Genomic DNA, 27,529 nt, shown 5'->3' on the forward strand with positions numbered 1-27,529 from the left:
CAGTGTGGTATTCCATGAAAATATAATTTCATAATTCAAGAATGCTGCATACAACATGATTTTTTAAGATAAGCCAAAACTTCAGTGTCTAATGAAAGTACATCAGGATTCTATCAAAATATTTACTCTTTGATCATCTGTACATGATTCTGATATGAGTACATTACCCCAATACCTTCCTTAGAAATACAGAAGCACTGCAACCACTCCTTCCTTCATGATGTTTCATGGTGCTATTTTCCAGCGGCAGACACTGATGAATGTATGGACAGAGTAGCCAACATTAGTGGAAGCATGACCTGTCATGAGTTCCTCACTCACTATGGCTTCCAGTACTGTGCATACAAGTACATGCAGCGCAACTGTTGTGCATCGCAGAGAGCTGTATGTGTGCCTGCTGCCAAGCAAAAATGAACATCGTCTTTTTCTTATCAATGGATTCCTTTGGTTGTCACCATAATCGGTCATATGTCCTAAACTGCAGAGTCTTGAATCCACCAGATCCATGATATTCTGGATGACAATCAAATGTGAAGTGACTCAGTAAGATACAGATAGATTCTGCATATGTGCCTGAATTTTAGCTGTAATTTTTATCTCAAAGGATACAAATTGTGTTGTTAGGTATCTACCTGATGATGGAATAATTATAATATTCTTCTTTAAGTGGATCCCTAAAAATAATTTTTCATGTTGAGAGCTATCAACAAATATTAAACATATTTATGAATATAAGACAATACAAACCTGCTAAGAATTTCTGATGAAACACAAATGTGATAAAATGATGCCAAATCATTATCCTGTAAAGTGTCCTTGACACATGAAGTCTTGTTCAGAACACAAATATACGTTTCATGATTAAAATGTTTATGGAAAGACACTCAGAAATACGTTATTCACAGCAATTTTGTCAGGAACCAAAAAACCTTCATAAATAAATGGTTCCTGGATTTAAGAATAGAATGTGTGTGAACATATCATATGTGCACGATAGCTTGTCAAATAGTAATGGTGTAAGCCGTTTGGAAGTGGGGAGGATATTAATAAAAAGGCAGATATTTTGGGGAAGAATATTCCCTTGAAGGTGATATATGTATGAAGCTGGTAGACTAACCTGATCTCAATGAATGAGATAACTGCCAGCAGTGGCTTTCCTAAAATAATTGTTACTGAATTTATTCAAGAAGCTTTCACATATTGCATTAAACTTAATGTAGTATTCAATATGCAACTGTGATAGAAGAAATCAGTATCAGGTTATTGCACCAATATGAGGCAACTGATAAACAATAGAAGTTAAACATGTTCTGTGATATTCACATTACCCATTAACATCACAAGAAACATTTCAGAGATGAAGAAAGAATATTACTGCCATGTTACAACACCGTTACACTACTAGTATTGGTACTACATGGCACATCAATGTTGCTTCTCATAAGCAACATAACATATGTCCTTGTGCCAGTGTAGATAAATATTAATCTGTGGAAAATAAGTGTCATATCAGTAGTTGTAAAAGTGGTAAGTATTCTGGAAGTTGTGACACTCATATACTAATCTAAAGTGAAGAAAAAATCATACAATTCTCTGAATTTGATTTTCTTATGAGTAGGAGGAAAGTGAAGTGTAAAGTGTAAGGGAACTGAGTTGCAACTATACGAATAGAAATGACTATTACAACATGTGACAATTACAGTCTATTTACCATCAAATTATCTTGACAGTAAGATAACAAAATCCATGTAGGCAGTAGAAATATCTCTTTGAAATGATTTGTCATTCCTTTTCTTATAAATTTTAATCATTTCGACACAAAATGAAATTTAAGTGAAATGAGCTGCAGATGTGGCAAAATGTGGCAACGACCACTCAACATGGAAACCTAATTTTGGTACAAGGCATATAAAAGTATTCCTTCTAAGATTAACAGAGATGATAGAAACAGGTGAAATGGCAATTAATGCTGAGGGTTTATTATGCATGCACAAAAGAATAGACTGTGTGCATTGGTTGCTTCATCCTACTGACCAATAACTGTTCCAATTATGTGCAATTTCATAAAATCAAACAACTGCAGAAAATGTGTATTGGTAGATGTACTCTGAACACATTCCACATTAAATTAACCAGTCTGGAATTATAGTTCAAACAGCAGCATATTACAAACCATGTTCTTATACCTGAAACCCCATGAGCAATGTGAAGAGAAATGGGGAATGAAAACAAATTTAGATTATATGCTGGTGATCAAAATTATGGAGTTATACAGTATGTATGACAGTAAAACATGTTGATCATCATCAAAGAGCCGTTTTTCCTGCTCCAAGCTGAAGGAGCTTAAATTATAATGATTAAGGTAATTAAATACTTTAATTGCTTTAAATTAAAAGTTATTTCTGTAATGCTATGTATTTTGTATGCGTACATGAATGTGTGTATATGTGTGTGTAAATATTCATGTTTAAAATATTGTTGTAAGGTATTTATGGATCTTATTGTTAGCTTGGGTTTCTATTAATAGATTGAGCTAGAAAGCAAAACAATTACGGACATTTAAAAAATTCAAAACATTGGAGTGTTAATCAAGAATGTCTGGAATGCTCTAGAGATAAAACTTTTAAGTAAATTGAATTGCTCCTCTTCTGCTACCTGTGCATAAATAAATCAGGTTATTTCAACCTACTGTAAAGATTCCTCTTGCTTTATATTCCCTGTAAGTGAATCTACAATTTAACTTGTACATTTCAAGTAGCAAAGAACATACTTGACATTTTTCAGATCTAATTATTTTTTTCTTTTTTAAGTTCCTATAAACTTTTCATAGTGAAATTTCAATGTAAGTGATCTTTTAATGCACCATACTGTCATCTTATTATGCATGTTGCAGGTTTAATCAATCTGTTCTCATTAAATATAAAGAAATACTTTGAAATGTGTGTAACAACTGCAATGCTATGAGTGAAGACAGGATAGTTATAGAAATCTGAACTTGGAAACCTACTTCATGGCTCCCTAGACTTCAAGGAGAATTTGGAGATATGTGAATACTTATAATGAAAACATTTCATATACAGACTTATTATGCATTAATGAGGTTTAGCATGAACACTATTTTATTATATCTTCAGCATATGTCAATTGTATATTTCATAACTGTCCTGGCTTTAACAATAATCATTTCCTTTCATGGGCCTACCTGTATTATTTAAATTACACTAATACTGTATTTAACAACACTGTCAGTAGCTCAGCTTATATAGTAACAAATGGCAGGCTACTTCATGAGTTTGAAAGGATATGAAAGTAAGGGTAGCCTAATTTATCACAGCACTTGCCTGGCAGGTCTGAGAAATACTTATGAAATACCGCAGTCATGATAGTCAATGTCTTGGCTGAGATTCAGACTCACTACCTCCTGAAGTCAGAAGCATTACTGCTTGAGTTATCTTCCTCGATAAATTACACTCTCAAAGCATAGAGTGCACACAAGTTTTCTTGCACAGTTAGGAAAGGGAAACCTGTCCCCCTACCCAAGTGGCATACCATGAAGGGATATGGTGAATGCAGAGGCAATGCTGCATTCCTCACAACCTTGGCAGCATTTGCAGAGTGCTGAGCACAAGAGCTTCTGATGCACAAGGGACAAGGGACTGTGTATGGTTCAGAGATAGTCTGGATATGGTGAACTGAAACATCCCTGCCCGTACCTCTGCCAGGAATTAAACCTTCCATTGTCTGGCCCACAGCCATTCATGGTGCTTGATTCTTATTTGCAGTTCATTTAATGCTGCTGTCAGTAATTCAAACAGTATAAACCAGTATACAATAGTGTCACAACCTGGAAGATGAAAATTTCAACAACTGCGAAAACCTAAAACTGATAAGAGATGTGACACTGTTTTAATATAATACAGATCAGAGTTTTGTGAATGGAAGACAGAAATGAATGATTATAAAATAAATGAAAGAGCTAGGACAGGAATATAGGAGAAAGGATGGATGGAGATAGGGGCAAGAAAGAAATAAAGGAAATTAGATATGAAAGACATGATTCCCAATCAAATTTCACTGGGCCTTTACCAACAGTATTATATAATCTGGAGAATGATATTATACACTGTACACTTCTACAGTTATATGTTTAAATGTTCCATTGTGATGGGTATTAAAACGAAGGTTGATGACAGCTTAAAGTAGTGTTCAAAGATACTGGCAATTATCTGAAGTTTTTAAGAACAAGAAAATTCATGCCTTCCAGCATGGCATTATGCTGACCTGAAAAATGGACAAAACCTAAAACAGGTTTCAAAAAGTAACATCCATAAAAGAAAATCACATATGCACAAAGTCCTTATTCAGAAGTGATAGAAAAGAATGCTAAAAAAATATTTCAATTTAAACCACAATTTTATTAGTAGGGCAGCAAAAGAGTTGATATTGAGGATAATAACTTTCAAAACACATAAGATATGCCTTAACCATTTTATTTCAAAACAAAGCAAGTACAAAAATTATCATGATATATGGTATAGATATTTTACTTTATTAAATACAACGCCACCTTGCATAAGTGCATGGTCAGATGAATGAAAAAACAAGAACTATTCAACAGGCTTTGTCTGAAGTAGGCCAGCATTTTTTGCTGCAATTCTCAAAACCATTCCAACACTGGAAGAAAAAGAAACAAGTTTTATACTAAGCTACAAAATAAAAGTTCATATTCTTCATACTAAATTCAGAATTCTCTATCAAAATGTGACTGCATTGTGTTGCTGTGTAATCTGTCAGATATTTTACATTTCTCTGATGATTGGTGAACTTCTATCTTGATACACAGCCTTACTTCTCAGAAAGTAGTATTCTTTATAGTCACTGCTGTGAGAACTTCAAATCCAATACAGTGAAGTGTTCAGCAAATTTGGAATTTTTCTTGCTAACATCTTACAGGCATAAAGATGCCTGTAGCATGTATAAGCAAATGAAACAGCATAAATATATTAATCTTGGTGTATTCTGATTGCAGTGTGCCTGTAATATCTGCAAGTTATCAATGAACTGTATTGCAACCCTTGTGAATCCCCTAAGAAACTGATAATTCACTGTGTCACGAATGTCCATAATTTTGGCATCATACATGAAAGCTGCAGGAAAGGCAAGAGCTCAATCAGTGTAGGCAAGAGATATAAGTGCAAAACACCTAAGTTCATATAGAAGTCGTCAGAACTTTACAATTTTAAGAATAATCACTTGCATACAATATCCAGACTCATACTAAGAGGATACATACAAGAAACTGTGCAGTATTCATTAAATTATAAAATGATCCAAGTTTTCCATATTACGCATGCTATGTCAGATATGTGAACAGTAAAGATCTCCTGACTCAAACACTGGACTAGACAAAGATGCAACTAGGTTAAAACATGACTGATGCAATGAAATTGTGAGAAACTGCCCCGTCACTCTAATGTCAATGTGACTTGGTCAGTGGTCTGTCAGAACCATGGAAGGGGGAAGGAGATACAGCTCTGTCCAGATCAATGGGAAAGTGAGCTTCCAGTGTGAGAAGCTGCCATATTGCATAAAGAGAATGAGACTAGGATTTATCACATAGCAAGAATGTTAATGGGTGTCTACAAAGTGAATACCTGGCTTTATGTCTTACCTTAAGATTGTCACTAGTCCAGCAGGCATAAATTTCCTGGAGTTGTAAAATCTGTAACCCATGAGGCCTCCTAGTACAGCACTGGTTCCCAACAGCAACAAGTAGTTGTTAGGATTTTGAGATGTTTGGTAAGCTCCATAACACAGTATGCTTCCAAACAGAAGGCCAGCACCCAAAGAAGGTATGCTACCTGTAAAATAATACTTTTGCCATGATCCATATATATACGAGGGTGAGTCAAATGAAGACTGTAAAAATTTTTTAAAATTTAATTCATTGAATGAAAGTGGTACACAACTATATCATTTTTCTACACAGTCTCCATTTCGTTCAATACAGGCCCTCCAGTGTTTACAAAGTGTATGGATTCCTCTAGAAAAAAAATCTTGTGGTTGCCTGCACAACCACTCATGCACCTCCTGCTGTATTTCTTCATCAGAATGGAACTTCTTTCCTCCCATCGCCTCTCTGAGTGGCCCAAACATGCGGTAATCACTTGGGGCTAGGTCTGGTGAGTATGGCTGGTGTGGAGGACACTCGAAGTGCAAGTCTTGGATTGTTGCTACTGATGCACGAGCAGTATGGGACTGAGCATTGTCATGTTGCAAAAGGACACCTCTAGTCAAAAGTCCACGTCATTTTGATCTGACTGCAGGTCAAAGACGATTCTTCAAGAGATCTGAATATGAGGTACTGATGACAGTGTTCCCCCAAGGCATGTAGTGCTCCAAGAGTACACCTCATTCATCCCAAAAGAGAGTCAGCATAATCTTCCTTGCAGACGGCTGCGTCCAGAACTTCTTGGGTTTTGGTGATGAGCAATGATGTCATTACTTGCTCATTCTCTTTGTTTCTGGTTGGTGGTAGGACAATGGAGTGATATTTCGAATTTTTATCTCAGTTTTACGGTTCTCATTTGACTCACCTACGTAGTAGCCACATGTGTCCTACTGTTTCTCCCAAATGGTGTGTTGAGAGGGGAAGCAAATTAAAAAACTGCTCTCCTTGGAGAAATAACCCCAGAAAATTGTTCATTTTGTTGTCCCATGCACAGAAGGTTTGAGTTCCAGTCAGTTTCCTTCCCCATTCTTTCCTTCACAAGAAAAGCACTGTGACAATATTGTCACATGCATGAGTGCCTATGGAACAGGTTTCGGATTGGAGATTAGATTTATTGACCACTTACAGATTGTTAACTACAAGCAACTATGACACTATCGCAAATATCCACACTTTACAAATCACTACAACAAACGCCAAGTCCTGTCAGTCTGCTGCGTCTTCATCAGTCATTCCCTGGTAATGGCTTCTAACAGTGGGGATTCTTCAACTGCACTAAGTCTATCTTCTCAGACTCCCTTACAACTCTCTAAACTCTAAACCTGTCCCACTGATAACCCCTTGGCATGGACTGCACAGAAAAGTTCATTGTTGTACTCCAATAGTTTCTGTGGGAACAAGTCTATTTGCAAAGGCATTAATCAGGTTGCGTATACTTGCTTATTAAGAATCTGTTGCCTAGCAGCGGATGTTGTTTCGAGGTTGTTACCCAGTAAGAGGACTACACGCTACAGCATGCTTTACAGTAGCCATGGTAATGAAATGTGTTTACACTAAATTATGATGTGTTTTCACTTTTATTTGTTCTACAACTTAGTTGTGTGTTGAAGTATTCACAGATAATGTACTACAATTGTATGTGAAATTCCATACACAGCTGCATGATTTTAGTGCAGGAATACAAATTTCTTTTCATGGCCTGCTCCACAAGAATCTGTGATTTTACGTCATAAAAATGACAGGTGGACTCCAAGAACCTTGAGATGCTGAGAACAGTAAACAGCACGAACAGCAAAAATAGTTTCTGAAACTCAGTGCAGATTTCATTGCATGGGCATACATGAGGGGGTACCCAAAAGAAACCGAACTTATTTTTTTAAACTTATTTATTCAAATTTTAAGCACAAACCTTCAATCCCCTTCAAAGTACTCTCCACTTACACTAATACACTTGTCTAGTCTTTCATTCCATTTTTCAAAACATTGTCTAAATTCATCTTTTGAATGCTTGACAGCACCTCCATCGTTTTTTCCTTCACCTCAGCAACATCAGCAAAACGCTCTCCTTTCATGTCTCTTTTCATTCGAGGAAACAAAAAAAAGTTTTGGTCATTTCAGGACACTTCTTTCAAAGCACAGCATGCTTTCACGCGACCTTGTTTTTGTTCAGCAGTCAGCAGTCATGGCACAAATTTCGCAGCCACCCTTTTCATTCCCAAATCTTCTGTCAAAATTCGCTGAACTGAGCTCCAAGTCACTCCCGACAGCTCCATAATTTCTTCAATGGTCCGTCGTCGATCTTCCTTGATGATTTCATGAATTTTTTCAACATTTTCATGTGTTTGGACCGTGGAAGGACGACCAGAACGAGGTTTGTCATCAATTGACATTTCACCATTTTTGAAACGGGAAAACCACTCAAACACTTGAGTTTTCCCCCATAGCATCGTCCTTGTACGCCGTTTTTAACATTTCAAGTGTTTCTGTTCCACTTTCCCCGAGCAAAAAGCAGAATTTCACCGCCACACGCTGTTCACGAACATCAGCCATTGCAAAAACGATGATCACACAAAACAGTTGTCACTATGCCGAAACTAGTCCTTACCTTCTGATGCAACGGTAGTCGGATTATCGACTCAGGAATGTTAGCTCTATGCGCTCATAGCGGCAAAACGCGGTACTACAAAAGCTCTGCCCACAAAAAAAAAATAGTTCGGTTTCTTTTGGGTACCCCATCGTATAACCCCATGCAGCCATATACAAAATTCTTGAAGAAATTGTTGTGAAGGAATTGGAAAAGAAAAAGTACAGTTTGCACTACATTATGATGTCTTGTATTTTCAGTTTTGTTTTAATATCACTTACTCCTGTGTTCAAGTAGCTATAGACAGCAAATTACAATTTTATTTGAAATTTAAAATAAAAGCCATTTTATTATGGAAATACAAATTTCTTTATATGGCTTGCCCCATAACAGACAAGTTCTGAATATCACACAAATGGGGTGCATTTGAGTCCGAGGACCTAGAGGCATTAAGTGTAATTAGCCAACATAAAACAACAATACCAACTGAGATATAGTACAGTACAGAAATAGTTTCTGAAAATGTTAGGATGGTGATTTGCCTGGCTTGCTTTACCCCTGTGCAAACAGTCCCCAATACCCATTGGATGGGCCCACAACAAATCTGGATGTTGTGGAAAGAGAAAATCTCTTGCTCCTGCAAGCAATCGAGCCCTACTTCCTCAGTGATCCAGCACATTGCCTAGTCACTATCTTGGCTTGTACAAAGGAATGATAATAACAAAAAGGAGTTCTCCACGAAAGTCAGAAAACCCACTTTCTTACCACAGACTCCCCATCTCACAATTGTGTGATGTTACATGTATTTAGGTAATGTAATTTTATAATCCAACAATAAAATGCAATTTAGCTCATGCGTTAGCATGCTGAATTCATGTGCAAATGACAGCAGGCTCATCCTACTCAAGTAAGAGTTATTTCATTACCTACTCGTACTACAACCTCAATGGTTCACACTGTTGCCATGCTTGTAGTTGATGATTTGTATACAGTATTTCATATATACATAGTATTTGGTGAAATTCCTGTAGTCTGGCTAAAATCATCCCTTGATTATTGCTATTAAATGAAAAGCTAAACAAAAACTTCTGCATGGTGGCCATGTTGCTAGCTTACATTTAAGAGAGGGGGAAGGCCCTAATAAAACCTGCATATTTTTCCAAGATTTATTACTGAACATCACTTCAGGCTCCTATATTAAATGTTGCTAGTAGCAGTCCCACCTCACTAAGCCTGTTCATCTGTTGCACTGCTATTACTCTCTGCAGGAAATTAAAATTCTACATCTGAGGTGGCTTCCAATTAACTTAGGTACCCAGGTCTAGTTTTGAGACTCCAGTGGTACATCAAACAGACTGTATTCCATTAATAAGTCAAAGCATACCTGTGAGAATTAATGAAATTGTTTCCTGCTTCACAATATAGATCCCATTATCATTTCAGTTGACCAGCATCTTTCATAGCAGGAGAATTATTCACCCTCGATTTACACAACAAGTCTGGCAGAATATACCTGGGTACTAATATCATGAAGGATATTCTGGGAATCCCAAACACAGTACCCTATGATGGTTGGAGTATGAAGAAGGAAGTACTCTAGAACAATGTGAAGATCTTTCTCCTCTTAGTTATAATGATTCAATTTCTGTAGCAGGTAACACGATTACAGGCAAGCTGAAAATGATAGTGAAGAGGAACATACTGTAGTGTGTAGACCTGTTACTGGGTAACGACCTCGAAACAAACAATGAAACAACATTCACTTCAAGGCAACAGATTCGTAATGAGGACATATATGCAGACATTACTGGGTAACGCCTTCACAAACAAACAAGTTCCCATGGAAATGACTGGAGTACAACTACGAGCGGTGTTTTCTATGCAGTCCGTGTTCAGATGTTAAAATCAAGATGAGTCTGGAAATTCGTCAGACTCTCCATAAGGCACTGATCAGATCAGTAACGACTTATGCTTGCCCCGCCTGGAAATTAGCGCCAGACACCTACCTTTCAAAACTGCAGCACCTACAAAACAAAACAAAAGGTGGCTACAGGGTAGATGACTGATAGGTCATAGTTCAAGTCCCGGTAAAAAAAAAACGTAAAGCTATCCCTGTAACAGGCTGTGAAGGTCCACAGGGTTCTGAGACGTTGAGGGTCCCACATTATCTAGACAATCAGCTCAAAGATGGCGGTAAGGTTGTCAGTCTTTCGCGCCGGCTGCGCTTTACTCCCCAGGAAAATTATTTAATTAATTCCTGGTACTCATTTCTGTTAGAGGCTGAGTTGACCCCAGGGCCATTGTGCGGCTGAAAGGACTAGGTTGAATGAAAAACATCCAATGACCTCATCGGGACTTGACCTTCCTTGACTTGACCTTGACCTTCCGGCTTGTAGCATAGTACCTCAACCAACTATGCTACCGCATGCCCCCTCAAATCCCAGTAGGGTCAAAAATATTCTCTTCTCCACGTCGTCCAGACCGGCTCTGAGGTCCACTCAACCGTCTATCCAATGAGTACCAGGGTCTCTGTCCCTGGGGGTAAAGTGGCCAGGGCATGAAGTTGACCACTCCCAGCTAGTGCCAAGGTCAAGAGAATGTGGACCTATACATCCACTCCCCCATATGCCTTCACGGCATTGTGGTTAATTAGTTAAGAGCAGGGGCAACTTTTACTTGTGTTATATAAATCAGACTGCCTTTGTGGTCTGGTGGTCAGCGTTCCTGGCTACAAATCCAGAGGTCCGGGTTCGAATCCCGGCGCTATCAGTTTTTTTTTTTCTTTGGAGAAGTAGTGGGTCTGGAACAGGGTCCACTCAGCCTCATGATGATAACTGAGGAGCCGAGAGACTGCTGTATATTTTTGCTCATTAAAAATATAGTAACCAGGATAAGGCAAGGTAACTTAAAGTTGTCCCTGGGCTTAACTAATTAAACACTACTCCATGAAGGCATAGGGGTGAATAGAAGCTACATCAATTTATTTTGATATTGATGTAGATTCTGTTTCATATGTTTAGCAAAACGTTCCTTAATATGTGACAGGTGATAAGTAACAAATATGATTTCAGTTCAGAATTTGTTAATATTTCTGATTAATGAAAAAAAAAATCATTATATTTATGGTATGCATTTAGCATATATAAAAATATTTTTTTCCCTTATCCTGATTCCTGGGTCAAGAATATGTGGATCCCCCCCCCCAAGCCTTGATGGAGTAGTGTTTAATTAGTTAAGCCCAGGGACAACTTTAAGTTACCTTGCCTTATCCTGGTTACTATATTTTTAATGAGCAAAAATAAACAGCAGTCTCTCAGACCCAACTTGGGTATCAGTTTCCCTAAAAAACACTAAGGTGCATAAGGGTTACAAATAAGACTGACAAATGAAGTTCCTGGGAAAAGCTTGGTTATGAAATACATAACCATTATGTTGTAACTGAAATAAAACAGAATGAAAAATATTTTGGTATTTTGGCTACAAGTGATCAATATGGGAACTACACCAGTTCCAAAAATGTGGGAATTAAATTTTAAAATGGCTAATCCACGGCATACACAATTTTTGTAAGAAAATCTGAAGGCTGAGACCACTGGGGAGACACTGGAGTGGATGAACTATAAAGTTAAATGCATCTTAAAGAAATAAAATGTAAGGATGTTCACTGGATTTCTTTGGCTCAGAACAGTAGAACTCAGAACAGTTTTTGAGAACACAGAAATAAACTTTCAGCTTACAAAAAAGAGAGCAAATGTTCTGACAATGAACAACTAACAGCTTCTCCAGAAATTTGTGGCTCCATGGAATCAGTTTCTATGCTTAATGCATCATGATGATGATGATGATGATGATGAAGAAGAATGAGGAGGAGGAATACAAGGAGAAAGAAGTAGAAGAAAATGATGAGGAGGAAGAGGAAGAAAAGGGAGGAGGAGGAAAAAGAAGGGGAAGAACCTAACAGAACTGTGCTCTAATTCTAGAACTTTTTTTTTTCATTTTCAGTATAAATCATTATCTGATGTGATTGCACAAATGCAAGCAACTTGGCAATAAATACACGCCCAGTGAACTATGACTTGACAATAATAAGCAATGATTCTGCACATTTAAGGCTCAACTCTCCTACAACAGTGGATGACTCACCTACTGACACACAGATATGGCTGTTCATAAGTCAAATATGTCCATAAATTTCAAAGCCTGGATTTGTTCATAACTTGCCTGAGTTTTTACACAAATACAGAGGTTATATATATTTGGTACCTTCATTCCATATCATCTGTAATTATCTTAAAATTATACGAAACCAACAATATGTAACTGTGAGAAACCCTCTGAGAGTAATATATACACCTGTTACACAATGAGGCAGAGGTTGGAGGGCTTGGTTCTAAATACAGTTCGATAACATGCTATTCTTTTATAATAAATTAACATCATGTAAACTAGGCCCATCAAACATTTAATATTTTTAACAGTATGGCATTAATTGATCTTGCGCCATTTAATTGTACTGTATCCTGCTTTTAGAGGATCAATTAAACTGACTGGCCTCTGAAGTATTATGTTTAGCATGGCAGTTGACATTTTAACTCAGTATTTTCAGCTGATAGCATGCTACTGAGGGAGTGCTTGCTTTATTCATAAATATTCTGAGAAGAATTTGTGATTTCTATCTTTGCTCAAATGTTTCTGTCTACAGTGAGAAGTTAGCAGAATTTTAAATTAACAATTCTTCACCTCAGTGGTAAACAGTTACAACTCAAACAAGTTTCCAGGTGACAGAGCTATCATTGTATAACTTTATTCCAAATGGTGGCTTAGCCTTACTTTTTGCACCTTAAATTGCAGATTTCAGTTTCATTGAAGGAAATTATTCTGTACCAGTAGATGAACCTCACTCCAAAAATTTTATTGTAACTAGAAGTATTAGGGCACTCAGTAGCATACTACAAGGTCACGGGTTCAAATACCAATGATATCACTAGATTTTTCAATTGACTTAATCCTTCCAGCTGCACTATGGCCCTGGGGTCAACTCAGCCTCTAACAGAAATGAGTACCAGGAATCTTCCTGGGGGTAACGGGCAGCAGGTGCATAAGGCTGACAACCTAACAACCATCTGTGAGCTGTTTGTCTAGGAAATGTGGAAGCCTCGATGTCTCACTGCCGTATGGGCCTCCACGGCCTGTTACAGGGATAGCTCTACCTTTAGAAGTATCCAGGATATGGCTGTTTTCCCTTACAGTACCACAACCCATAGCAGGTACTAAAACTCTTTAGACACTGTAAAACTCAAATTAAGAAATTAAAGTTAAATGTATAGGTGAACTTATCAAGTATGCTTACTTAATTAGGAATAACAAATAATAATAATAATAATAATAATAATGAGGGTCTCAACTGCATCCAACAACCTACAACTCTGGCAGAGTATCTGCACATCCCTTGAATAGTTTTGGCTACTTCACACATTGGCCAATATATGAAGTAATTTTCATAACACTGTTGGTTGTTTTCTCTTATATCCACGGTAGTAGGACAGAGAAAAGTTGCACTCTTACATGTGCTCAATTATTAGGAAAGTTGGCTTTACTACTGAGATGCCAGAATTACACAACTTAACATGATGTCTTCCTGTGCACATTTCCACTAAGTTACTACAGATTTAGGCCGCGCCATAGCTCAAGCGGTTAGTCCCCGACTTCCCACCGCGGTGGCCGGGGTTCGATCCCGGGTCTCGTCAAGTGGGATTTGTGGTGGACAAAGTGATGCTGGGGCAGGTTTTCTCCGAGTACTTCGGTTTCCCCTGTCAATCTTCATTCCACCAAATTCTCCACAATCACCCTCACCTATCATCTGGGGCTGGTACAACAGGCCAGAAGTAGCCGCAGTACAAGGAACTTAGTCCCACCCCACTAGCAATAAAAAAAAACTAGATTTCAACTACATAAAAACTGTAAGACTAATTGGAAAGTTTCCTACTGTCACCATATGCGCAATTTTTAACACAAAGAAAATGTTTCATATAAATGAGCTGGAATAGCTAAGCTGGTCCAGTGACTGGTTTCAGGTGGATGCGTTTAATATCTGGAAGGGATTTTTATAGTTACTGTCACATTGAGACCGGCTCTGGGGCCAACTACACCTCTTATTCAGTGGGTACTATGGAGGCTGCTTGTCTTTCCTAAGGGTAAAACAGATGAAATGTAAAATTGATCACTTGCCACCATCCTGTATCAATGTTAAGAATGTGTGGAGCTATTCCTTCAAGTCCCTCACATCTTCAAAGTGTTTCGCTTAACCTTCATCTTCCAGAAACTGAGGATTTGAATCTTCCATTACAACAGCACTGGTGGCCAAATTTCAACTTGGCGGTAATGGATTTATATTATAAACAGTGCGACACAAGATGCGTGGAGCCTAATGGACTCACTCACGTGCTAACATACACATGCCATGCAAAACAATGAAGGCTGAGCACAGAGGCAACTTTACCTTATATTAAGTAATGATGAACTATCTCTATACCAAAACTCCCACATCCAACTGTGACTATTTCTCAACTATCAGCAAGAAATTGACAGATGCTTGGACTCTGTGCAGTTACCATTAAATTACTTTACCCAATTATTTTAAAGATCTATCACCACAAAAAGCATTTGGACCATCCATCAATCAAATTGTTTCCATCATTCACACTTCATAAGTCTTGTTAATATTAGTAACAGAAGGAAATGCAGCCATAAGAATATGAGATCAGAAAAGAGGGGGCTGAGACAGACATGATTCCACAATTCTATTTTTCTTATACAATCAGAAAAGCATGCTTAAAAAAGGCAAACAATAATCAAAGAATTGTGAGTCAAAACTAATTTTCTTCAACAAAGCTCTGTTGAGGCAATTATCAAGGACCACCTGCATATAGTGTGGAAGCTGAAAAAATTTGGATAATTTTCAGACAACTCTTCTCATTGCTGTTAGTACAGTAAAACTTGGTTATAGCAACATCGGTTTCTGCGACACCTTGTCTATTGCGTCAAATATTCAATGGTACGAACTAATTCCTCATAAAGCAACTGTTTTTATACCTTGCTTAGTACGACATGCACAAATGCATCAACCTCGTATGTAACGTCATTTTCATTCCTGAATTTCTCTGATATCGTGGGAAAGTTCGATGTGTCTGCCCNCATTGTCTACTTACCCTATAGTGTTCCTGCCTAAACCTAGAGAAGTGCAGTAGCGAAAACATGGCAATGAAAAGGAAAGTTTTAAGCACTGAAGAGAAAGTTAAAGTGATTCGTGAAATAGAAAATGTAAGGAAAAAAGCTGATGTATGCCGCGAATTTGGTTTGGTGAATTCTACAGTACAAACGATATGGAGAATCCATATTAATTCCACGTTAATGTTACGTTAGTCTGTTCTTAACTATGTAGTTCACTAAAAATGCAACATTTTAACTCTGTTTTTGGTAGATTTTTACGTGACTAACATAAGGCTACTGTGGAAGTGCCCATTTCCGTTACGACATTCGTTTATAACGACACTATTTTTAGGTCCCTTTGATGACGTTATAACCAAGTTCTACTGTATATGGAAACTCAGTACTTCCTAAAAGAAAAGCAAAAAGATGAAAGTTAACCAGTCCCACCCACCATCTGCCTCGTCTTCTCTTCACTGAAGGAGAATACTAATACTCCTACTTCTCAGATGCTGCATAATTTTCACTGGTTTAAAATTAAAATTTTATTTCAGTTTACACTGTGCTGTGTAAGTGAGAAGGGAGGCAAGGTAATTCTCCATAAGCATTATCACCAGTACAGGTACAATAGGACATATGGAAGCAGATGTGCCGAGGGGACCTAATATGGATTCCACCTCACACTATATGAAATCTTAACTAGGGTAATATATTGTAAACAATTTTAAGTATTGTGGCTTTATTCTCTTATTGTAATTAGCCAACATATAGTATATGACTTGTCCTATATCATGTAACAGTGATCTATAGACGAAATAAATAAATAAATATATTGCTTATGATTGTAACAAATGTTGGTAGTATGCGTGTAACTCTGTAGATTTGTTTTGTTAACTTGTATTGCCAAATGACTTGTCCAAGTGTTACTATGTAGCAAAATGGATGAAAATAAAATACAATACAATACAATACAAAAGGTAAAGCTGTCCCTGTTAACAAGTCGTCGAGGCCCACAGGTTGTGAGTCATCAAGGATCCCACATTTTCTAGACACTTGGCTCACAGATAGCGGTGAGGTTGTCAGCCTTATGCGCTGGCCACACAAGCCCCAGGAAGATTCCTGGTACTCTTTTCTGCCAGAGGCTGAGTCAACCACAGCTGGAAAGATTTGGTTAATTTAAAAATGCAATGACCTGATCGGGAATCGAACCCGCAACTTTTCAGCCTGTAGCATAAATGTGGAGCAGTTCGTGGAATGAGACTTGGCAGCGAAAATTGTAGTACTCAAGAGAGAACCTGCCCCAGTGCTATTTTGTCTACCACATATCCCACAAGACCTGACTGAACAAGGGTCATCAGAGTCAGAAGCCGGCACTAACCACATGGGATATGGCACTGATTGAAAGTGAGGAAAATACAAAATACTTCACTGGTTGAGTGTTTTCTGATCACCTGGTACAGAACCGAATGACTCTAGTAAATCTGCATAGTCTTTCAAAACTGCAAAGTCTCTCCTAAAATCAATAAAGGTGGGAAGGGGGGGGGTGTGTGTGTATATAATATATATGGCCAAGAACATTTAAACATTTGTTTCAAACTGTATTAACATGGTAAAGCAACTTCATTTTGATGGCTTCCTTAAAAAAGGGATTGAATGCCAATAACAAACTGTGCTTTGCTCAAATGATTAAAAATATCATGCATTAATTTATTTGCCGGCTTATAACAGAAAACTTTGCACAAAAAGAACGAAAGGGCACTCCCACTACACTGACAAAATTCTTTTGAGGAAGTTTTGAATCGAATCTTACCAGCTCTCGCATAACCAACAATGCCACCAGCTGCCACTGTAGCGGCATAAGCAAAACCCAAATAGTCGATAGGCATGGTTCAAGTTTGCCTTCTTCAATAATAACAGCCAACACTTTCCAGCCTTCCACACTGCTTATGAAACTGATAATATTCAAATGACAGTGCAATTCTCTAACCAAGAATGACTCGACTGCTTCTTTTAAATTCTTAGCGATAGTCTCCCACCGATTAAGATCGATAGCCTTCACATGTATCGCACGCACATCTGCAAAACGATTTTAGATAATGTTAGGAGAAAGATGTAGAGAAAGAAATGCAACATTATAAATTTATATTAAAAAATACTTTCCACGTAAAAGGAACATGAAATGTGTAAGTATGTAATGCAGTAAACTAGAGTGACTCTGGAACACACACAACAGTATACGATCTCAGTTCTTCTGTTAATTTTGCAAGTTACAAAGTTGCGTCATTCCCATCATTACGACTTATCGACCAGTTACCGACCTTGAATTGTAGTACAGTCACATAAAAAAATAGAGAAGTGTGAAGTGTCTGTAGTATAAGTAGATGTAACATGGCAGGGTTTAGATAATTTGACAGTTGGTCTTTCGTTTCAGTCGGAGTGTTGTTGCATGTTGGTGAGGTTTACGCGAGGGACATACGAAAATTTGTGCCGTAGTTTGACCGGAATAGAGACACAGGAATGTTGAGCCACCTCCCACCAAATGTAAAGAAAATCTGCGTTAATACGGGGAATATACTTAGTTTGAACGAAGTGAAGAAAAAAGCGGGACAGAACCCTACAGATGAAGTAAGTAAACGACTGCTGATCTTTCACTATATGAAGGTTAGGAATAGGAAATATTTTTACGATGTTCGTGCTGTTAGATGTCATATGATCCAATACTCAAGGCCGAAGTGAGTTTGCACTTTGATATATGGCCAGCTTATTCACGGATCTTAACTTGACAGCTAAGTTATTCATGGATCATAACTGGACAGCTCTGTAAAAATTGTTGGTAATTGTACCTATATTAATGATTAGTGCCTTTGTACAACTTTGCTGACTTGCCGGTCTTGTTTTCTTAACACTGTCCATGAAAGATTTAATATTTGTTATTAATTTTATTCAAAACTTTTTCAGCTCATAGAAAGCTTGAGGATCACATTAGCTAATTGTCAGCCGTCCAGCAATGCTGGTGACACTATTCAAGTAAGTCATTTTAAGAGTAATATTTGTTCCATGATAGTTCTTGAAGGATGGGTACATGTAACAATAACAATCTCAGAAACTTGATGTTCAGTCATTTTTATCATACGTGAAGATTAATATTAATCAGCTTCAGTTCTGCAAGTTGAATAGTGGTCTGCTTAGAACAAGTTATTATCTATTTATTTTCACCCCATGTAAAACTGATATAATGGTAACACACTCCTCGAAAACACTGTCTGCAAGGTAGATGATGATTCTCATTCACAAATAAGGCTACCCTGCAACAACCTGTAGAACTTAATGTTATATAGATTGACAGTCAGTTAAGTATAATTTTGGAAACTGAAATACAAGGGTTGGATAAAAAGTAGTGGCAACACTGCTGTAACATGAAAGATGTGTGTCAGGTGGCACTAGCGCCGTCTATAGCTGATAGCAGAAGTTCAGTTGAAGTAGTGCAGTGAGTGGCTCTGGTTGTGTTTCATTGAGCTGCATTGTGCCTTGTCTTGAAGTGCAGGAGCCCAGTTAAAGCGCCCTAAGAACATGTTTACGAAACAAGAACAATGCTCCTGCATAAAAAAGTTGCACGAGGTCATAGTGCACAAAACTGTTATCAGGGACTACGAAAAGCATGTGGTGATGCTGCTTTGCCATATCGCACAGTGGCACAATGGGTGAAATTGTTCCGTGAAGGGAGGGATGCCATTCAGGACAGCCATTCTTCAGGACGACCCCATGAACCACACAATTCAGCTTCTTCTTTGCTGGATGTCGATTGTCGATGGGCTGTGTGGGAGTTAGCTGCTGAGGTAGGCATATGTCACAAAACTGTGCTCCACATTCTGCACGATATTCTTGGATACCAGAAAATTGCAGCGTGTTTGGTACCCCATACAATGACCGGTGTGCAACAATGGCAACGTTATGCATCTGCACAGGACTTGTTGGACCGTACCAGAGGGAAGGTGACGACTTCCTAGGAAGGATCGTCACTCTGGACGAAACTTGGGCTCACTCATACAAACCGCACTTGAAGCGACAATCAAATGAATGGAAGCATCCTGGCTCTCCTCATCCAAAGAAAGTGCGCCCTACACAGAGTATGTGAAGGCAACGTTCATTGTGGCATATGACATTGACGGAGTGATACTGCTCCACACTGTACCTCAATGACAGAGTAAACGCTGCCTACTACTGCAATTTCCTGTGTAATCATCTTCATCCAGCACTCAGGAGAACGTGATGACACTTGTTGTCATCCTTCATGATAATGCAAGGGCTCATACTGCTGACACTGTCAAGGACCTCCTTCGCCACTGGCAATGGGAGATACTGCAACATCCACCATACTCACCCTATATGAGTCCGTGCAATTATAATCTCTTTGCCAAAATGAAAGAACCACTGCGAAGGACACGTTACAAAACAAGAGAGGAGATTATTCATGCTGTAGGGCAGTCACTGCTGACATCAACAAAAGTGGATGGGCTGATGGCGTACGACGCCTTCCACAAATTTTGCAGAAGGTTGTACACATGGTGGGCAATTATATTGAAGGAATGTAAGTGTGTTTACCTCAGGTAATAAAACCGTTTCAGAAATATAGAGGCGTTGCCACTACTTTTTATCAAACCTATATATGTGCAATAAGTAATTAATGAATATATTACTTTTATGGTATTTTGTCAGATGTGTGAACAAGCTCACATTCTTCCATACAATGTGAGAAATAAGGGAGACATTGCTGGGATTGAGAGGCTCTCATCACATCAAACAGTCATTACTATTAGACCACTGTATGCAGAATTGATTAAAATAAGATTATGCAAATTAACTAATCTGACATTACTAATGACATACTTAAATTATAGTAGAATGTTTGTTGCGTGCATATTGTGTATTGTGTGTGTGTGTTTATTTTTCTGCTTATATTTTGTTTTAATCCAATCATTTTTGTCTGCCTGAAATATCTTTCTTCATTAGTGAGGTGTAAAACATATTTTATTGGTGTACTTTATTTCTGTGTATTCAAAATGTGTATGTAAGATGAATCAAATATTTCAAAATAAAAGTTAAAAAATAATCACAAAACTTCTGTACAGATGTAGCATACATATTGCAAATAATTCATTTTGCCTGTTTTCCAGTGTGATTTCATGTCAGTCAAACTAGCTGACTACACACAAATCCTTGACCATCAACGTATATCAGTGTGTCTATACTTACAGGTTTACCGGATGGAAGATGGGCTTGGATCCAAACTTGATTCCGAAGAAAGAAAAGGGTTGAAAGTTAGTGTCAAAGTTTTCATATCATCCCTGAAGAAAGAGGCTCTGGTAGAAGCACTCGATAGTGGTAAGAATTTAACATCACAAATGGAAGGTTTTCCGATGAGACATGATTTTTAGCCAGTTCTATCCAACAACATATTTATATACAGTCCATTTTAATAACATATATCACTTTTTCCATGGCTTTCTGACCATTTTCCAAGCAGTTCCCCCACCAAAGTCCTACATGCAATTCTTGTTTTCCCATCCATACTGCATGCCAAGCCCATCTTAAATCCTGTTAAAAATACTGGTACATGAACAAATTCAGACATTATAAATTTGTTCTGGCAACCTGAAACAACTTTTAGGTTTGAGGGTTCTCACAGTGGTGGTTGTGAACAGTTCTGTCCTCTGGGATATAAACAATGCGTAGTCTGTTGAAAGTCAGCCGATGTTTCAGAGGAACATTTTACCTCCATCTTCAGAGTTGAACAGTAATCCAAGCAAGAAACCAGCATGAAGCAGGCAGCAAGGCAACATGTTTCTCCAAAACACCGGTTGACTTTCAGTGGACTACGCAGCATTATATCCAAGAAGATAAAACTCTTCTGAAACATATTGTAACATGTTGGCTGTGTGATGCGACATGAATAAATTGCGTTGGTCTTCAGATCAGAACATTTTTTTATTGGACACTTATTTGTACATACACTCATACAATTATTCACTTAAAGCGCTATTACTCCGTTAGTACACTCTGGAACTCTTCTGCAAAGTCTAAGCACAACCTGCTTCTGTCTCGATAGAGTCGAATCCAACTGTGAGTTTGCTCAGAATCTCTTGTGATACTTGTTATCTCATGATACTGAACTCTCACCAGAGCTACACTCTCTTATATATCCCACGACCAGACGGGACAAGGAATACCTTCTCGAAGGGTTAATTTCATCCATTGTTGCACAGTGAACAATCCGTTGCTTAGGAAATGCTAGCCTTGCTCAATACAGAATACCTTGTAGAGTGTTTGGTTTCGTCTCCGGGGAAATGCGTTGGTTGTTTGGGGTAATCCTATGCAGTGGCCCACTGTTATTGCGTTTCAATGGAATTATCCCTTTCAGACTCAACATTTGACAATATTTTTGTGGGGAACCAGCTGTTTCATAATAATGTTCATGCGGTAGCCATATCCATTCTCTCTGTGGTAAAGTGGACTTCCAAACCAATAAACTTGATTTATATCATATTTATTTTAATTTTTGTTTGCAGTGTTTGCTGCACTACAGACGTCATGTATAGAATCAGTGGTTCTTGCTTACCCATGTAAAGCAGTGGCAAGCCTCCTCCTATCTGGGCTGAAGGAGCTATGGCTGGTGCTGGAGGAGTATGTGCAGCAACAGAAGCTAATCAGCATTGGTGTCAGTGATGTTGAGACGGATGTCTTCATAGCGTTGTACAACTGGGCTAAGGTAGGTTGATGTTACTATGCATGGACATTTTGTTTGCATTTTAAAATGTGCTAAATAATCAAATAATCTCTCAAGAAGATAACGTGCAACTGACTTGGAACAAGAATAACATAAAAGTAAACATGCTGGTGATTGAAGTTTCTGGAGAGATACGTAGACTTGACTGACCATCAAGGTGCCATGAATAATAAATAAATGAAGTCTGTTCTTTATGCATATGTTTTTGAATTATACAAGCAGAAATATAGATACAGCTCCATTCCAATGTACAGTGTTCAGAATTATATAAAGTTGTGTGACTGAACTTTAGGAAGCTATTAACAGGAGACATTGGAGCAGAAAATGGAAGAAACAATTACCCAATTTTCCACTGTTTCACAAGTAAAGCATTTCAAACTTTAAGTCTTAATTTTTTTGTATTTTTATGTGGTGAATCCTTCATGACTTCACAGAACAGAGGTAATACTGTGTTTGCGTTGGCTTACATTACTTCTAGTGACAAAGTAATGACAAGAAGCATTATTTACTAATGTGGAGTATGTCGATATGCATGGCATTTTGATGGAAGTGCTGTTGGTATCAGGATTGGAGGCAATGCAATAGCTGTGTCTACAGTGCTGTACTGAAGTCAGATGGAAATTGTGCATTCAAGTCACCAGGACAAGTAAACAAAGGCAGTTACAGTGTGCAGAATTAAGAGGAAGAAAGTGTTGGATGCTGTTATGTACTAGTCCATTCACTGGAACTTGTTGGGTCACATATAAAGACAAACCTCTCTGAGAGTCCAGTTTGATGTTTAGTGCATGTTACAAAAGGAGCAGTTATATCCTTTTCACATACAACTAGTAGAAGGGCCATCAGTTCTGTCAGTGGCTTCTACACAGACCTGTAATGAACCTGTCTTTTTGTGCCTGGTGTTGTAGATTGATGAGGCATAACATATGTGAATGGGTATGGGGGAATCCTCAAGATCGTTGATACTGCCACATTTCAACAAAGATTCAGCATCAATATCTGGCCAGAAATGTTGGTGATTATCTGATTGACCCATATGTGACAGTGAATCATCTCAGTGGAATCCAGTATGCTAATTTCCTTACTAGAACACTTCCCCTTTTATTGGATGATATACCCTTTAGTGTTCATGATGGTAACCTCATCACTCTTAATACACCAAGTGCATAATGATTTAGCAGCCATTCTCTGGATGCATGGAGCAGTGATGTGGGTGTTATCTTCACATCTTAACATCATACTGATCTGGACTTGCTCCATATTTTCCTATGGGAATGTATCAGAGAGAACATCTATGCTATGAAGCACAAGATCCTGAGAACCTGATCAGCTGCAACAGACATTAGGGGGCAAGTTATATATAACTGGTTCATACCAGGTACTCTATCCCATGTCACTGTGAACTGTGGGTGTCAGATTGAGGAAATTGCTTTGAGCAGTTCTTGTGAAATGTTACATGGAACTGCATGTGAATTCCAAATACACATAAACATAATGTAAAATTAAAAGTGAAGTGACCTAATAACTTCAGAATCTTTGGTCTTTATCCATTGCAAGTACAAACAATGAATATAATATAACAGAAATAATCAAATTTGTATGCAAGAACAACTGTTACATTTTTTAAAAAGTGGTATATGTCACAACTGAACAGTGGTAATGGTCACACAACCGTTTACTGACATTTTCTTTTCCAAATTTTACCCCAAACAACCTCCTAAAATTTGGCCGTATGACTTTGCATCACTCTGTATATTTCAGGAATATGGACACTAAGACATTCCTTAATTTTAAAGTCTCATGTATTCATTGAATTTTGCTTTCAAAATGTTGTATTCGGGTTAGAGCATTATACATTCTGGAGCTGAGCATGCCATGCATGGCATGCTCAGCCAACCCAATTAGCCAACCCAGTTTGGACTTTTCTCCCATTTGGATCCCCATTATCAGCAATGAAGTCACCAATTCACATAGAAGATCTGTATGATGTGTATATGCTTTTATTTATTTCTATTAAGTTCTAAATTAGATAGACATGATTTACTCCATTGTTGACGCTGGTTTAACACTATTAGTTTTTGGTCACTAGTTCTTCTTTCTATTCCATGCCGTGGGGTCATGGACCTGGTTATGAGTTTAGTTTCCTAGCATACATTTCTACAGATCCATCTATCCTGGTTCCTCGCTTGTAAGTGTTTGCTACAATTTGTCATGAATATTTTTCTTATTAGCGCTCATGGACTTAGCCTGGTCTCAGGTGTTTATAATCTTCATGTTTCGTGACATTGGTTTGTCCAGTGATTGAGGCTAGCTCTTTCTAAGGGACCCAACTGAATAGGTGTTTTCCTTCACCTGAGGACGGAAACAGATCCAGTTTCCGAAACGTCGTGTTTTTGTTAGCTTAAAAACTAGGACGATGGATATAGTCCAGAAACCCAATATATCAGTGTGTTATACACCATCGTCAGAATCCTATAGTAACTACTAGTCCTAGGGGATATATATAGAGGACTAACTGCATTAGCTGCTGGGGATACCTTGATCATTTTGACTGTTTAGGAAGTCCTCCACTGCAGAAATGATGTCATCATTGTCTTGGAATTGTTTACCACAAAGTGGCTTCTTTAGCCATGGAAAGAGGAAGAAGTTGCTCAGTGCCAGGTCTGGTGAATGTGGTGGATGGGGGAGAATTTCATATCCCAAACTGGCCGCCAGTGTCATCATAGCATGAGCAACATGAGCCGGTGCATTGTTGTGACAAAGTCGAACACCTTTTCCCAGCATTCTGTGTCAGATTTTCTTGATTTCCTCCCATAATTTTCTCAGAAGGTTATGGTAGTGCTCGCCAGTAATGGTGTCGCCCTTTTGCACGTAGTTGGTCATGCTGACACCCCACCGATCCCAGAACACACTCAACATCACCTTTCCTGACAACAGCTGGGATTTAGCCTTTGGTGGCAGCGAGTCTGCATGTTTCCACTGCTTGCTCATTTCCTTTGTTTCAGGGTCATAATGATACACGCAACATTCATCCATCATGACCAGGCAGTTGAAAAATTCCACCTTTTCATCTTGACACAACTGCGAAAGTTTCTTTGCCACATCCATCCGTTGCTGCTTTTGAATTGGTGTCAACAATCATGGCACCCAATGTGCAGTGACCTTTATCATGTCTAACTCATCATCGATGATGTTGAAAACCGACTCATGGCTAATGTGGACCTCATGAACAATAGCTTCGATAGTTATGTGCCTGTTGGATAGGATCAAAGCATTCCACCTTTGCCAAAATTCCTGGTTCCTCAGCTAGAGATGATCTTCCACTTCGAGGTTCATCTTTGAGGTTTGTCTGCCCACAATGAAAGCGCCTCTTCCACCTGACCACTGTGTCATATGATGGTACACCTTCCTGATACACAGCGGTCATCTGGTCGTGGATGTCCCCGGCAGACATCCCTTGCAAACGGAGGAACTGTATCACAGCGCAAGCCTCCACTTTCTCAACCAATGTCGCTATTTTGCTTCTGCCCCTTATGGAGGCTACCCATGTCCACTTGGTGCAGGAAAATTTGACTGTTCGCGAGTTCAGGAAATGTGCTGTCTCCTATATAGAACGATATTTCTGAATTTTGATTTTCTCATGGTGATAATTAAAACATTATGACTTCCCATCATATCTGTAAAAATGTACCATCATCAGAAACTTTTAGATCTTATATTTTTCATATTTATATTTGTTTGCTTCCTGTTTTGTATCATTAAGGAAACTAATGTGGCCATAAACACACAGTCTATGGGCAAATAAAACTAATATTAATGTGTTAATATTCTTTTTTATTATACATATTAAAGATCCCCCCCAAGTTTTTCATACGTTATAAGGCGGAACCGGTAGATATATTGATTATGCAAGTGTACATGCCAACATCAGAGTATGAAGATGATGAAGTGGAAAAAGTGTATGACACAATTGAAGAAATTCTTCAGGAAGATGGAAGAGGTGACACAAACAGCATCATATTGGGAGACTGGAAAAGCATTGTTGGAGATGAACCATATCAGAATATTGTTGGATCACATGGACTAGGAAGACGGAATCACAGGGGTCAAATGCTTATTGACTTTTGTGAAAGAAATGGACTGATTGTCACCAACACTTGGCTCAAGAAGCCAAAGAGAAGAATTTACACATGAAAGGCACCTGGGGATTGGAGGAGGCATCAGCTGGACTACATCCTTGTGAAACATCGATTCAGAAACAGTGTGAAGGATGTGAAGACGCTGCCTGGGGCAGATATTGACTCTGACCACAACTTACAGGTTGCCAAGTTCCGAACCAGGTTGAAGAAAATTATAGGATTTCAAAAGCGCAGACCTAGATGGGATTTGGAGAAGTTATATGCTCAAAGACAAAGCGTGCAAGAGACTCTAGAAGAGAAACTCGGTGCAATTGAAGGTGAAAGCGGAAATGCTGAAGCGCAGTGGAGCAATATAAAAGAATGCACGTTAGATACTATCAGTGATTTGGGTGGTAAAGTTGAGAAGATAGCAAGAAAACAATGGGTTACACAGGAGATGATGAGTAAAATGGAGGAGCGAAAGAAATGGAAGAATGTCAACAATGAAGAAGGCAGGAGGAAATACAGGAGACTGAGGAATGAATTGAAAAGAGCCACGGACAGGGCCAAAAAGGAATATCTTGAGAAGATATGTAATGAGATTATGGAATTTCAAAGAACAGGCCGTTATGATTTGATGTACATGAAGACAAAAGAACTAGGATGGAAAGAGAATCATGGGATTCAAAATGTTGGCATCGAAGACTCCCAGGGGAATAGAATAGTAGATCAGAGGCAAGTGCTGAAAATTTGGGAAAATTATATTTCAGAACTATATGATCGACCTAATCGGCCAGAAACCTTAGAAGTTGAACCGGAAGAAGAAGTAGATACAGACGAGAAAGGACCATATATTTTACAAAGTGAGGTGGAAAAAGCTATCAAGGAAATGAGGAAGGGAAAGGCTACAGGAGATGATGATGTACCTGGAGATGTGCTCAAGTTACTGGGAGAAGATGGTTTGAAAACACTGACAAAACAAATGAACACCATATATGAAATTGGAGAGTGGCCCAAGGACTTTACAGAAGTTACAATGATTGCCTTAAAGAAAAAGACAAAAGCTACAAAATGCAGCGACCATCGCACAATAAGCCTTATTGCACATA

At 38.3% G+C, this 27,529-nt stretch overlaps 3 protein-coding genes across 9 annotated transcripts in view; 2 read left to right on the forward strand and 1 right to left on the reverse strand.

Moving 5' to 3' along the window:
- Positions 1-2,790, forward strand: part of LOC111873238 (A disintegrin and metalloproteinase with thrombospondin motifs 16) — a 512,595-nt gene extending 509,805 nt beyond the window's left edge. For 5 of the 6 annotated variants that reach the window (XM_033755019.1, XM_023867781.2, XM_023867782.2 and 2 more), the window contains exon 17: positions 245-2,790. In XM_033755019.1, the coding sequence (XP_033610910.1) occupies positions 245-414 (170 nt within the window). In that variant the 3' untranslated portion in view covers positions 415-2,790. The remainder of the gene's footprint in view (positions 1-244) is intronic. The other variant, XM_023867784.2, reaches the window with a different exon arrangement.
- A 1,684-nt stretch (positions 2,791-4,474) lies between these two features.
- LOC111873246 (transmembrane protein 14C) lies at positions 4,475-17,532 on the reverse strand. Its single transcript, XM_023867792.2, has 3 exons — positions 17,332-17,532; positions 5,672-5,861; positions 4,475-4,674 (listed from the first exon to the last, which is right to left on the reverse strand). The coding sequence occupies exons 1-3, from the start codon at positions 17,405-17,407 to the stop codon at positions 4,608-4,610; spliced, it is 333 nt and encodes a 110-aa protein (XP_023723560.1). The 5' UTR covers positions 17,408-17,532; the 3' UTR covers positions 4,475-4,607.
- An 80-nt stretch (positions 17,533-17,612) lies between these two features.
- The window catches only part of LOC111873245 (glutamate--cysteine ligase regulatory subunit), a 14,995-nt gene continuing 5,078 nt past the window's right edge, over positions 17,613-27,529 (forward strand). For both annotated transcript variants that reach the window (XM_023867790.2, XM_023867791.2), the window contains exons 1-5: positions 17,613-17,704; positions 17,953-18,146; positions 18,480-18,548; positions 20,777-20,903; positions 22,088-22,287. In XM_023867790.2, coding sequence (XP_023723558.1) covers positions 18,039-18,146; positions 18,480-18,548; positions 20,777-20,903; positions 22,088-22,287 — 504 coding nt within the window. In that variant the 5' untranslated portion in view covers positions 17,613-17,704; positions 17,953-18,038. The remainder of the gene's footprint in view (positions 17,705-17,952; positions 18,147-18,479; positions 18,549-20,776; positions 20,904-22,087; positions 22,288-27,529) is intronic.

This window comes from Cryptotermes secundus, unplaced genomic scaffold (genome assembly GCF_002891405.2).
Source record: "Cryptotermes secundus unplaced genomic scaffold, Csec_1.0 scaffold21, whole genome shotgun sequence".
Taxonomy (NCBI): domain Eukaryota; kingdom Metazoa; phylum Arthropoda; class Insecta; order Blattodea; family Kalotermitidae; genus Cryptotermes; species Cryptotermes secundus.